The sequence below is a fragment of the Phyllostomus hastatus genome, unplaced genomic scaffold (assembly GCF_019186645.2).
Source record: "Phyllostomus hastatus isolate PE091 unplaced genomic scaffold, TTU_PhHast_1.1 phas_scaffold_114, whole genome shotgun sequence".
Classification (NCBI taxonomy): domain Eukaryota; kingdom Metazoa; phylum Chordata; class Mammalia; order Chiroptera; family Phyllostomidae; genus Phyllostomus; species Phyllostomus hastatus.
In genome coordinates, this window is record NW_025334006.1 from 6037344 (window position 1) to 6051987 (window position 14644).

The 14644-nt window shown below is 41.9% G+C and overlaps 1 protein-coding gene across 1 annotated transcript in view; it reads right to left on the reverse strand.

The window, feature by feature from the left end:
• The window catches only part of EXOC4 (exocyst complex component 4), a 674858-nt gene that overhangs the window by 117095 nt on the left and 543119 nt on the right, over window positions 1-14644 (reverse strand). Inside the window, exon 13 of the mRNA XM_045855728.1 lies at window positions 9639-9794. Coding sequence (XP_045711684.1) covers window positions 9639-9794 — 156 coding nt within the window. The remainder of the gene's footprint in view (window positions 1-9638; window positions 9795-14644) is intronic.

Genomic DNA, 14644 nt, shown 5'->3' on the forward strand with positions numbered 1-14644 from the left:
GAATGGGCGTGGCAAAGACGCAGCAGTCAGGAGGCACAGGAGGCAAGGGTGAAGGCGAGGGTTCCTTCCCGGTCGGGCTGCAGCGGAGGGAAGCCATCAGTGGGGACAGCGGGCACAGGCCTTTTCCCCAATGATTCAGGACCCTCACTGTTCACCCTTGTCTTAGGAACACCTCCTCCTGCCCACACCCAGGCCAGAGAGCAGGTGCCCCTCCCTCCGCCACATTGGCACAGAAAACATTGGTATTGGCCACACTTTCTGAAGGGCTGAGGGGACTAAATTAGAGGGATTAATTTTTCCTTTTGTGAAGATACCAAATGAGAGAAAGAGGAATGGTAGTAAATGTACACCTGAGTGAAAATATTAAATAATTTCATGATCTGAAATTAAACAGAAATAAAAGGTTGGAAAACACTCTATGGCGACGTTTAAATGACACTACCAGATAATTACAGTCCTCAAATAACTAAACAGACCAGCAATTATGCAACGTATAGGAGAGATTTTAAGGTTTTTGGGTTTTTTTTTGTCAATCATGCTAACAAGAGTCATATCATTTTGATATAATAACAAAATGCCTAATTCAATCTTCTTGAACATTAATTGATATGTTTGTAGCTGAGTCTCCAGTTAATTACCTGTCTTTTCTGTTTAATCTTGAGATTTAAGTCTGCTTATCCAGCCTGGCCTGGCAGTGTCCTACGGTTTTCTATGACCTTCGTCTTGTTTAATTGAGGAGAAAAGACCATTTTAGCAGAGCATTTTCTACCCTGACACTTACTTAATATATTCATGTTTTCTGATTCATCTTTCCTTTTATAATTACATCTTAAAGCAATATTAAACATGCAGAGAGAGTGAAATAAATGTTCCCATTCTAGCAAACACTTTGCTCAGTCTAGCCGAAGTCAGTTTTTCACTTGTTTCCTCAATCAAATGTATCTAAAGACTCTTCAACAGCTATAGTTATTTGGAACCTTTTAACAGCTGTTGCTTAGCTTGTGTTGAGAACCTTTTAAATTTCCAAGTGGAATTTTTCTGAAAATGCATGCTCTACTTTCTTCATTCCCTACTTACACCTAAATACACTCCTAGGCCCACTGGGGATTTCTAGGCCCACTAGATTTCTGCTTGAGAGGTGTCGAGACCTGCCCAGGGCAAACCACACAACCGAATGCCGAGGACCGGAACTCAGGCCTGTGAGCTGCTAAAAGGGACATGTGACCAGACATACAGCTTTTAGGGGGGCCACTGAAGGCATCTGGTTCACCACTCTCTACCTTTCACGCTTTCATCTGAAGAGCGAGTGATCCTTCCTATCCGTATTCGGTTTCCCTCATTCAGCATTCACGGAGGATCTCCAATGTCCACTAGGTTTCCACGGAAGGAAGGTCAAAGTGCAAACCTGCTTCTGCTTTTATTCTGGTTTGTCCTTTGTCTCTCTTCTCTATTCGGGACTGCAGCACAGTCTAGCTGAAACCCACATAATTTGTTTTGTATGATTTCTATATTTTCATTCCCTTTGCATTATCTTCTTTCTCCTTTCAATAATAATTACTTTCTTTGGTTAGGCTAACATAAAACTCAAAGGAAAGATTAGACAATCAATTTTAAAGCATCTACATTCTTGGTTTCAATGTATTGCACCCCCCAACAGGTGGACATTCTGCTACCATCTTGTGATTGACAAGGAGAAACCCCACAACAATGCAACACATGAGACAGAATACAATGAACAGTGGTGATAACACACTGAGTCTAGAGTAAAAGCACCTAGATGATAAGTTTTTATGGCATTAGTAGAAAATGATCAGAGTACCAGTCATGATTATGATGATCATTAAAAATAAAGTAATAACTCAAATTTCCAAAAAATACCAACTCCTGGCTCATTTTTAGGCTGGCTGATGCAGGTTTAGGCAGGCAGAGTAGCTCTGGGAGCCAGGCCACCAGGGTTCAATTCCCTGCGTCATTTTGTGGCTCTGTGAATTTGGGGAAATCACTCAGTTTCTCTGCACCTCAGCTTCCTCATCTCTTGAATGGGAATAATAGTGCCCAAAATCTCATCACATTGCTGAACAGCGCCAGGCACGGGCTGACTCTGATTGTTGGAACTGTTGAAATGGACGACACAATCTTTCCAGAAACTTCATTCTTTACTGTTCATCTTTCTGCATGCTAGAGTTCAATACTGATTTGTAGGTGTTATATACAGGGTGGGCAAAAGTAGGTTTACAGTAATTAATAAATACAATAAATAATGCAATGGTTAATAAACAATAATACAAGAATAAACTGTTTCATGTACTCGCAGCCGTATTTTTTCCCTTGTATCCCTTGAGATCTCTGGTTCTGGTCCTGCCAGTCACATCTACCCACTTACGGATTTTCAAACCTGGCTCTAGAGAAATGATTCTTATCCTTTTTTTACTCTGGGGTCCCATGTGAAATGGGGCTATGGGATTTTTTTTAGGACGGTGTTTCTACAACACATGGCCCCCAGCAACTAGAGAACCCCTACCCATCCTGTTTACTTCTCCCTGCACCTTACCACTTCTGTTAATTACACCCCCAGAAAGCGGAACTGCTTTTATCAGTGCATATTCATTGATCTCAAAAGGATAAACACACACACACACATGACAGGTGCAAAGACAATGGGCTGGAAAGCCTGCTTGCTGCTTCCCGGGAACAAAAGGGTATTTGCTATTTTTCTTTTTCCTATTAAAGACCTGGCTTGATCTATATCTTCCCCCCCCCCCCCAATTCAAAGTTAAGCCTGGAAATAATACATTTTATTTTTTAGTTAAAAAATAAGAATAGGAAAAAGGCCCCATTTAGTAATGAAGGGAACATAACCTTTATTCAATGCAAAGGGCACTGGATTCTATATTCATCCATCTGCCAAATAGCCCTCTAAGCTTCAAAAACTAATTATAGGAGGAGAGTGTGACTTTTCAGTCTTTTGGCTCACGCCATGCTCCATGGTGCTCTAATGTGTGAAATCAAGGCTCTCTGGCACCGCTACCACACTGGAATATCAATGAAGGCTTCTCTACCACTTACCTTCGCTTTCCACTTCTAATCAGGAAAGAGAATGTAACAGATTAAGAGGAAAGAATCAATCATACACAAAACAAAACAGGCCTATACAATTATTTTTCTTCTGTTAAAGCAAATGTAATTTGTTTGCAAATCATGCCTACATGCAGAAACATGGGCAATCTCTCGGGCATCCTGTCCAGCAAAATAAACCAGAGACTGTGGTTACATTTATTAAAAGTGGAGGGCAGTCCAAACTAAGCCATGGTGATAAAAGAACAGTGGTTACCTGGAGGGGAGGCCTTCTGGGGTGCTGGAAAAGTTCTCGATGTTGATCTGGGGGGTGGTTACATGGGTGTAATCACACATCATAATTCACTGAGTTAATACAGTGAGACTATACTTCATGTTTATTATAATTCACCAACAATTTTTTTTAAAAATGTGTATTATTTGTTTTTCCTTAACTTTTAAAAAATCCCCACCTGAGGATATGCTTATTGGTTTTAGAGCGAGAAGGAAGGGGGGAGGGAGGGGAGAGAGAGAGAGAGAAAGAGAGAGAGAGGGAGAGAGAGATCGAATGGTTGCCTCCTGTATGTGCCCCGACCGGGGATGGAACCGGAGACCTTTTTGGAGCACAAGACTATGCTCCAATCAACTGAGCCACCCTGCCAGGGCTGTTTTTTCTTGAAATTTAAGAACCAAAGTGATACAATTAAGTGGGCAAGACAAGAGTAAAGAAGGGCAGGAACTTAATTCTCACTCTTCTGAACCAGAAGCACAAAGGTAGCATATGAAGGTTCACCGCTTTAGATCAGCATGCTCTTTTTTCTGGGATAGGGCTAGAAACTCTTCAAGTGTAAGCTATGGAAGAGACCTAATAAAACTGACTGAAAATCTCTTTGCAAGCACAGAGTACTGTTAAGGTGTGGCATCAAAATAAGCCAAGGAATGATAGAAGAAAGTTGCTGATTTGAAGTAATGTAAAAAACATGGAAGAAAAAAACCAATTCATCCCCCAGAAGCTGCACGTAACACAACTATTAAGGTTGGGATATAATTAAACGAGTATTCCTAACGAGAAGGAGCGGAAGTGTGCTCATCCAGATGCCACACGGCTCTGACAGCAGGACTGTGGCGGTGACAGCGGGAAGGAGCCCAGCCGTGTGGCCTGACCTTGGTCCTAAGATCCATTTCATTATCTCACGTGAGGCTCTCATGTATCGATGCCTCAATCACTCTACCTCTGGACAGAACAAAAGTTACAAGGTTGCTCTCTGCTATTATCGCCATGATGATGTGATCTAAATCAAGGGGGTGTGTAGAGAACAGGGATAGAAAATAAAAATTTAGGAGTTTATAATTTGTTTTAGATGTCAGGGAAATATATATGCAGCACCACAAAGGTTTTAAAGAAAAACATCTCTGTGACTTTGGTATAAACCAGGATTTCTAAATAGGACACAAAATGTTCTATCCATTAAGTAAATAACAAATTAGGCTTATTATAAGTTTAAAAGTCTGTATATTAAAAGACACCATGAAGAGAGTAAAAATGTAACTTGTAAAGTGGGAGAAGATGACATCCATCCATGTATGTATGTATGTATGTATGTATGTATATATCTATGGATCTGTCATAAAAAAAGGTATATCCAGCTAAAGGATCCCTACATCCCTGACCAGGTGGCTCAGCTGGGTGGAGTGCCATCCTGTACACCAACAAGGCTGTGGGTTCGACCCCCCATCAGGGCACTTTCCTAGGTTGTGGGTTTGATCACATCAGGACTTGAATGGGAGGTACCCGACTGATGTTTCTCCCTCACATCAATGTTTCTCTCTCCCTTCTCATCTTTCTAAAATCAATAAGCATATTCTTGGGTGAGGATAAAAATAAAAGAACTCCCACAAATCAGTAGAGAAAATACAGACAACCTAATTAAAAATGAGTAATAGATTTGAACAAATACATTATAAGATATTCAAATGGCCAGTAAATAAATAAAAATACATTAAAAGGTGTAAAATAAAAATACATTAAATTAAAAGGTGCTCAACTTCCTTAATCATGAGAGAAATGCATGTTAAACCAACAAGAGATATCTCTATAAACCTACTATACAACTACAATTAAAAAGATGGAAAACATCGAGTATAGATGAGCTGTGGATCAAATATAGGTTGCTCATACACTACTATGAGAATACAAACTCTTGCCACCACTCTGGAGAGCTGTTTGGCAGTGTGTACTAAAACTAACATATGCATAGCCTATGAACCAGCAATCCTACTTATATAACATAACCAACAGAAATGTTTACATATGGTTGCCAAAAGACACAGAGAATACTCATTTCAGCACTATACAAAAATAGTTCCAAACTAGAAACTACCCAGGTGCCCATAAGCTGTAGAATGAATGAATAAATACATATACATACTTATACAAATAATAAAACATAAAAAAATGTGGTGTATTCACATAATGGCATACAATATAGTCTATAGAGTAATAAGACCTTATACATAACAATATTGATGAATCTCACCAATATTACATGAAACAAATGGAGCCAGTCATGAGAAAATGCATAACTGCATGATTCCTTTTACGCAGAATCCAAAAACAGAGTGCAGTAATCTATGTGCTTAGAACTTAGATACTGGAGAGGCAAGTAGTGACCGGAAGGAAACATAAAAAGGTTCCTTGGCAGTATTATTTTGTTTCTTGATCTAGATACTGGTTACATGATAAAAAGTGTGAAAATTTACTGAGTTGTGTCTTTGATACATGCACATATGTACTAGATATTCAATAAAAAGTAAACTATGGGTAACATGAGCAAAGAGATGGAAACTCTGAAAATGCCAGCAATCAAAAACACCCTGACAGAAATGAGGAATGCCTTTGGTTCATCAGTAGTCTGGACATAACCAAGGAAAGAATTAGTGAGCTTGAAGAATTGTCAATAGAAACTTTGAATATGAAATCCAAAGAGAAAAAAAAAGAGTGAAGAGACAGAGCAAAATATCCAAGAACTGTGAAAACTTACAAAAGGTGTAATGTGAATACCAGAAGGAGAAGGAAGAAAAAAACCCATAATTGGTACCGAAGCAACAATGATTGAGAATTTCCCCAAACCAATGATATCATCTGTAGATCTGGGAAGCTCAGAGAACACCGAACATGAAAAACACCAAAAAATATACATCTAGGCATATATTATTCGAATGGCACAAAATCAAAACAAGCAAACAAAAAAACCTTGAAAGAAGCCACAGGAAAAAATCACCTTAACTAAAGAAGAATAAGACTAAAAATTACATTGGACTTCCCTTCAAAAACTATGGAAGTAAGAAGACTGATGTGAAATATTTAAGATATTAAAAGAAAAGAATCACCAACCTAGAAATTATTCTTTAAAAGTGAGGGACAAATAAAGCCTTTCTCTGACAAACAAAAATCAAAAGCATCTGTCACCAGCAGACCTGTCTCATAAGAAATGTTAAAAGAACTTCTTCAGGGAAAAGGAAAATGATATTGGTCAGAAATGTGGACCTATATTATGAAAGAGAGAGCATGACAGAAGAAAAAAATAAGGGAAAATTCTCTGACTGTTAACTGATCAACAGGTAACAGTTTGTTTGTTCAAAATAGTAACGATACTGTATGCAGTGATGAGAGCTTATGGACAAACGCAATGAATGAGCAACGTCACAGGGAATGGGGGGAGGAGCGGGGAAGACCGTCCTAAGGTACATGCACTCCCCAGGACGTGGTATAGTGGTATTTGAAAGTGGACTTGGATTAGTCTAAAGGTGGCCCAAGACCACCACTAACATATACAAAGAATTCTTAAAACTCAAAAGCAATAAAACATACAAGCTGGTTAAAAAAGGGCCAGAGGATCTGAACAGATATCTCACCTAAAACACACACACACACACACACACACACACACACACACAGATATAATATAGGCATATGCAAAGATGCTCAACATATGTCATTATGAAAACCAAAATTAAAGAGGCACCACAGCACACCTACTAGAACGGACCAAGTCCAGAACACTGACGACACCAGATGCTATCGAGGATGTGCAGCAACAAAAACTCTCCGTCACTGCAAGTGGGAACGCACCACAGTGCCGCCGCTTTGAAGACACTGTGGCAGTTTCTTACAAAACTAAACATACTCTTACCGTAAGACCTAGCGATTGTGTTTCTTGGTATTTACCCAAGTGCATTGAAACGCAGACCCACACAAAAACCTGCACGTGAATGTTTATAGCAACTTTATCAACAGGAGAACGGATAAATGAACTATGGTACATCTATACAATGAAACATTATTCAGAAACTTAAAAAAAAGATCAAGTCACCAAAAGCCATGGAGGAAACTTTAGTGCACACTGCAAAGCAGAAGAAGACAATCTGAAGAGGCTATATATTGTATGATTCCAATTTAATAACACTCTGGAAAAGACGAAACTATGCAGATAGTGAAAAAAAAACAATAAAAGTCAGTGACTGCCAGGGGTCCAGGGAGAGGAAGGGAGGGAAGACTAGGAGAAACACAGAGGGATTTGAGGGCAGCAAAACTATTGTTTTGACTGACACGGTAGTGGTGGATAAGATTCTTACACATTTGTCAAAACCCATGGAGTGTACAACAAAAAGAGTGGACCCCAATGTGAACTACAGACTTTAGTCAATACTCATCGCTTATCAACTCTAACACCCGAACCACAGTAATGTTAAAAACAGGAAATCCAGGAGTGGGTGAGGGGATATATGGGAAATGTGTGGTTTTAGATAAATTTTTTATAAACCTAAAATTGCTTCTCCCAAAATAAAGTCTATTAATTTGAAAAGTAAACTATAATATATAGTTTTTTTATATCAAAGTAACTAGTTGACAAGTTTCTCTAGGAAAATATGAATAACGAGAAAGAAAAACATAAGTAGGAAGGCTTTAGGTTAAATTACTGGTGAATTTTTGAGTGTCACGATTTAAGAAAGTTTTAAATGGCACCATAGCAAATTTCCATAATGAAACGTTGGTGGAAGCCTGGCAGGGTCACTCAGCTGGACAGAGCTCCATTGCTGACACGCCAAGGTTGTGGGTTTGATCCTGGTCGGGGCACATACAAGAACCAACCAATGATGCACAAATGAGTGGAACAACAAATCAATGTCCCTCTGTCTGTCTGTGCCTCTCCCCTGTCCCCCTCCCTCCCTCCCTCCCTCCCTCTCTCTCTAAAATCATTTAAGAGAAAAGAAATGTTGGTAAAGTATGGCATATACAGATGGTTCACTGCGGGAGCAACCCAAAGTCATCGATACTTGCAGCCTACGTTCTGAGAAAGAGAAGAGCCCACAGCAGTTTGACGGTAAATTGAAAGTAAGGTATTGGCCATTACTTCTTTATTCCCTTTCTGGTCTTTGCCTCTTTAAAGTGCTTATTTTATTTTATTTTATTTTATTTTATTTTATTATTTTATTTTATTTGTACTATTTATTTATTTACTTGGATAGGCAAAAAACTGTGAGAATAAGCTTGATTTTAATGTGACGATGAACTACCCCCATTTATTCCCCCCCTCTACAAAGCGGGGGAACGTGTCACTGCGGCAAGCCCGGCACGTGAAAGTGCGCAGCATCACCGAATTGGTCCCTAAGTAAATCATTTACACTGCACACAGGTAAACACGGAGTGATAAAGCTGAAAGAGAGACCTTATTATTGTCGAAACAAGCATAAAACAGTCAGAGGTAATACAAAAAATATGAACAGACATGGAAGCACATTTGTTTTTCTGGGAAGTTCAACTGATGGGTCTGTGAATGGAAGGACACACTAAGGACAACTGCAACACACTCTGTATGGGCACAAACTTAATTCTTATTAATCATCATATTTCCAAGGCACCGTACATAACAAGGTCAAACAGCTTTGCTGAATAAGTGAGTGAATGGATGAACAAATTGTATTTGTCTGCTAGGAGGGGAGAATCGACCAACTGATCCAACTACAAATTGAAAGAGATTACACACACACATACATATGTATATAATATATACATATATACATATACACATACATATACATTTCTTCACCTGAGGACTTTTTCTCATTACTTTTAGAGAGAGAGGAAGGGGGATAGAATTAAAGAGAGAGAAACACAGATGTGAGAGAGAAGCATCAATTGATTGCCTTCTCATATGCACCCTGACTGGGGATTGAACTTGCAACCTGGGTATGTGCCCTGACCAGGAATTGAACTGGTGAACTTTTGGTCTATGGGACGATGATCCAACCATCTGAGTCACACTGGCCAGAGCTGAAAGGAATTTTAACTGAGTCTAGCTCGCTCCAAACTTGATTCCTATCATTTTCTGCCTTCTAAAGTTTTGAGCAAAATGCACACTTGCAGGGAAATGAGGTACCCTAGGACGAAAACAGACTTCACAAAGTCCAGTTAATTGCTACTTGACACCTATAATTGGCCAAAATTTCACATAAGAAAGAATTAGCTAAACAGATGTTTTTCCTCCTCATGTTTAGTACAACTTAGAAGATGAACTTTTTACCTTATGAGGTCTTCTTCATCTTCTCTTTTTGGCCTGAGCTGTTTGGGTTGAGCCATATTCATCCAGTTTGGCAGAGATTTCAGGAGTCTGCTGATATCATCGTCTTTTGCCCAAGATGCACTGATGACAAGCTTCTCTTCCGACTGGGCAATGCCCCTAAACACAACCGGCAGAAGAGAGATGCGTCAGCACGTTGCGTAACCTCTGGTCGGCGCTCTTCATCTACGTCTGCTACCCAGAGAAGACACCTTGCCCCTCCCTCTTGTTAGCATGACCCATTATCTGGGTTGGGGGCAGCGACACACAACAGGCCACATTACTGGGACAATCATTTCAAGATTTCATTCTTAGATTCTTCATTGCTGAGTAATCATGAAAGCTAACAAAAGTGTGTGCTAGGTTTTGGAGGGATCTTTGAAGAAAGATATTAAACAAATAAGGTGGAGTAACCGTATAATAGAATGCTATTACTAAATGCAACATAAACAGTCCCTGAAGGGTGACGGAGCATTACAATGGGTTGTCCTTTGACTTCTTGGTTTAAATGACCAATTCGTTCTATTTGAAGTTACTTTTTGAACTATGGACACCTCGGTATTCAAAGCAAAGCTGCCATCACAGAGGAACCCTCTGGCCCTGATGTCAGGCAGAGAGTCTTTGAGGACTGCTCTCTGCAGTGCCTGGGACCAGTGACCTACAGCGGACAGGCTCCAAGTCCGCTGAGAGGGCCCGTGGGTCAGCCATGACCCCTGCTCTGACCAGAAAGTACCCGTGCAGGCACCTGAAATGTTCGATTCCAACGGGATTAAAAAGCTGCTCTTTCTAGTCACCATTTCTGTCCCTCTAGCCAATTTGAATGTTCTAAAAATCTTCAGCAATTCCAGGTGACAGAAGTGACAGTTACGAAGGGAGTGCTAATGAGCTGGCTCCCCCTGAAGCTGATGAGGCTCCAGCACAGGCGGGACTGACTCGGGGACGGGGGTTATACGGGCGGGCGTTCTGCAGCTCTACGGCACTGTGCATGTGCGCTGCACGTGTGTGCACGTGTGATGAAAGCTCCCTTCCCCAGGAGGAGGTTTAACGTTCATGGACAGGAGGCTGAAGCTGAAAACCTCGACTCAGGACAACCTAACTCGGGGTAACCTGTCTCATGTTGTAGGAGGCAATACTGCCCAGTTCTCTGAAAATGCGCTAAAGTCATAAGAGAACCATGGTCGATTTCTAGATTTCTTCTCACTATAAGCCAAGTTTTCTAACAGTAACTGCAGTTGGTGATAGGAAAACAGACTCTCAAATTACTCACACTTGTACCTTTGATTCCCTTTTTTCCTTGTTATTTTCCTGCATCATTCTGAAGTACTTAGCGACCAGTCCCACCATCTAACTTTTACACCGTTATACTTGGGGCGCTGGGTGCGGTGGTGCGGAATGGCACAGCCTCGCGTTTGCGATGAACAGTGCTGGTGGACCCTCCACGCTCTCCGCCTGCTTTTTACCCATCTCTGACCAACTTCCTCTTGCATGTCCCGCAATGGCCATTTCTAAAATCTTTGCCCTTAATTTATCTCCTCATTGCTTACCCCCCTTATTCCTATGTGACAGAGAAAGGAGGGGACCCTATCACTTTCAAACATTCCACCTTCGACCCCCCACAGAAGTAGGTTTGAATCTGTTTCATCCTCAGTCCCTTCCAGTTACCTCTCCACCAAGGCTTTTGGGGATCATTTCTCCCCCTGATTATCCCCTTATTTTCCTTTATATAATAGTCTCCCCTTAGCCATAGGTTAGCTTTCCGTGGTTCCAGTTACCTGCAGTCAACAGTGGTCTGAAAACATTAAATGGAAATGCCAGAAATAAATAATTCATAAGTTTAAAAACCACACACTGTTCTGAGTGGCACGATGTGACTCGTCCCTCTGCCCGGCGTCCCCGCACTGCAGACACTCCCACCCACTGGTCACCGAGAGCTGTCTTCACTGTCAGATCGACTGTCTGGGTTTCACTGTGCTTCTGCACAATGACCCTGGTTTTACCTAATAAGTGCCCTAAAGTGCAAGAGAAGAGATGTTGGCAATTCAGATATGCCAGAGAGAAACCATTAAGTACTTCCTCTAAGTATAAAGGAAGTTCTCAACTTAGTAATGAAAGGGAAAAAAATATGTTAAGGTTGCTAAGATCTGCAGTAAGAAGAACTCTTCTAACTATGAAATGGCAAACAAAGAAAAAAAAATTTATGCCAGTTTTGCTGTCACACCTCAATCTGTAACAGGTATGGCTACAGTACATGACAGGTGCTTAGTTAAGGTGGAAGAGACATGAAATTTGCGGGAGGCAAGCGTGAACAGAAAGCGTGTTCTGACTGACAGCGCACTGTGCCGGAAAGCATCGAGCCTGTAAGAAGACTTCCATGAGGGGTCCCCTGAAATGAGTGACACCAGGTCATTATCGCCAGTGACAACTGTTCCACAGACTCAAGAGTAGGTTTGGGCTATACTGTCCTGTTGTGTCGTTACTTGTTGTTAATCTCTTACTGTGCCGAATTTATAAATGAAACTTCATCGTAGGTACACGTGTGCAGGAAGAAACAGCGCATTCTGGGTCGGGTACTACCCACGGCGTCAGGCATCCACTGCGGGCCTTAAAGCATGTTCCCTGCAGACACCAGAGGACGACTACATCTCTCTCTGTATTCTCCACCCCTGGGGTTGTTTTCTCAAAAACGAATGAACGAGTGAATGGACCTCTCCCATGACCCAGCATGTCTCTCTGGTGACGCCCCTCTGCTTCCTTCACAGACACAGTCATCAAACACGTGGCCTGCACTGACTGAGCGGCTCTGCTTGCTCACCTCCTACTTTTTTTCAAAGTTTTGAATTCCATGATCCTTCAGAACTTTTGCTAAAACTAACCTCGGACACCGTAAACAATTGAAAGTTTTCCCAGCCCCTTTTAGCCTGTCAAAGGAAACATTGAGATACAGATTAAACAAGATAAAAGTCAATATATTTTGGTCTGAATGGCTACTGCTTGAGTTAATTAAAGCATTTAGTTTTTTTTGTTTTTTTTTTTTGCTTTTTAATTCAGGAAATCTCTCTCCAGGACGTGCGCTGTGATTTAACTCACCCATTGCTTTTTGAAAATTTTTCAGTTGACATTTCATTGCTGTGTTTTCTGTTTTGTTCTTTTACAGATCTACCTGAGAATGTCCTGTTCTTGTACTATGGATTCTATTCCTTCACCTCTTTGAACATTTAAAAACAGCAGTTGTCGAGCTCCCTTCCCAGGGCTCTCTGTTTTGTGGTGGTTCTTTGGGTGTCAGATGTCCTGCTTGTTGCATTTTCCTTCCCTTCTCATGACAGTGAGTTTTCACATGCGGTCTGCTCTGTTTTTTCTTTTTTTTCAAGTATTTTATTTATTTTTAGAGAGGGGAAGGGAGGGAGAAAGAGAGAGAGAGAAACATCAATGTGTGGTTATCTCTTGGGGCCCCTCTCCAGGGACCTGGTCTGCAACCCAGGCATGTGCCCTGACTGGGAATCGAACCGGTGATGCTTTGGTTTGCAGGCCCGCTGCTCTTTTGTTCTACAAGCCCCACTCATCAAGAGTTACCGTGGCTCTTCCCTTAGGACAGCTGAGTCCTCTCTTTTGTGCCTCATCACCCTTATACTGGAGGTTTTGTATCTTGACTGCACATTGGGATAATTTGGGGAGCTTTTAAGAAAAACCAGAAGCCCAGGTCACACCCAAGGCCAAATAAATAAGACTCTCAGAGGGCGGGACCCAGGCATCAGAATTTTTAAAAGCTCCCTTCCACAGGATTCCAATGTGAAGGCAAAGGTAAGAACCACTTCCTTACACACGGCCTCTGCTCTCACCTGTCCTACCATACACTTCTTTCCGGTCTGGGATCCCACCCTGAATGGTGAGCGCTCTGAGGACGGAGTTGCCATCTCCCTAGTGTTTGTGCCGCAGTGCCCAGCATAGCCCCTGGTGCTGGGAGAGTCTGTGGGAACTGGGCTGGAGATGGAAACAGGCCCCCTTCAGCCTTAGGAGTCTCGGTAACACGTTCAACTAAAACCGACCGAGTGGTTTCCTTTACTTCTTCTCTGCACTGAATCACTTAGGTGAACTACCAAGCCGTTTGGCATTTTGGCCGAATTACAGATCTTTCCACCAGGCTCTCACCATACCTCTCAGAATTCAATAAGAAACAGAACAAAGAACACAGGTGTGCCCCCACCCTCTGGAAAAATCCGACATGAAAAAGTGCGGACTCACAACACACATGTGCCAAAGAGCGCGGGCTGCCAAGCCTTCCCTTCTACGCTTATTCCTGGGCGGCCGTGGGTGGAGCGTCCCCTCCAGTCTCCCCTTCTTTCTCTGTGAAGGACCCGCTGACTACCTCAGCCTTCCACAATCTCTCCCTTTGGAAAACAACGGAACGAAAACCCTCCTTCTGTAGCCTCACCCGGACTTCACCATTAGAACCCGGCCTGTAAGACGGGCGGGGTGAACTGCGGCCTGTAGGCCACGTCTGCCCGTCCGCTGACTTTGTGGGTCCTGTGAGCTACAGGAAGTGTTTCCAATCAAAAGAAGAATGTTTTGTGACATGTGGAGATTATATACAATTTGAATCTCAGAGTCTGTTTCTACAAAGGACTTTGGATGGGTGGCTCAATGCCCCTTCCACCCACATACCGCAGGTCAGATTCTGCTTTGCAGAGTTAAAAGCCCACAGTTAGGAGCTAACTCAGTTCTCCAGCCTCTAGATCTCGGGGCCCATCCGTCCGGGCCCACGTCCGCCTCGGGCGCAGTAAACAGTCTGGGTCCATAGGTGAGAGGTGGCAGTGCACATCCTGGGAACCCAGACTTTTTCATTTTAGCACCAGCTGGAATGAAAAATGGTAGCTTAGTGGGATACTTCATTAAAGACACTCACATTATTTATTTATGTATTTTTTACAAGACTGGATCAATCCAATAATTCAAGTACTATATTACTGCCTTCA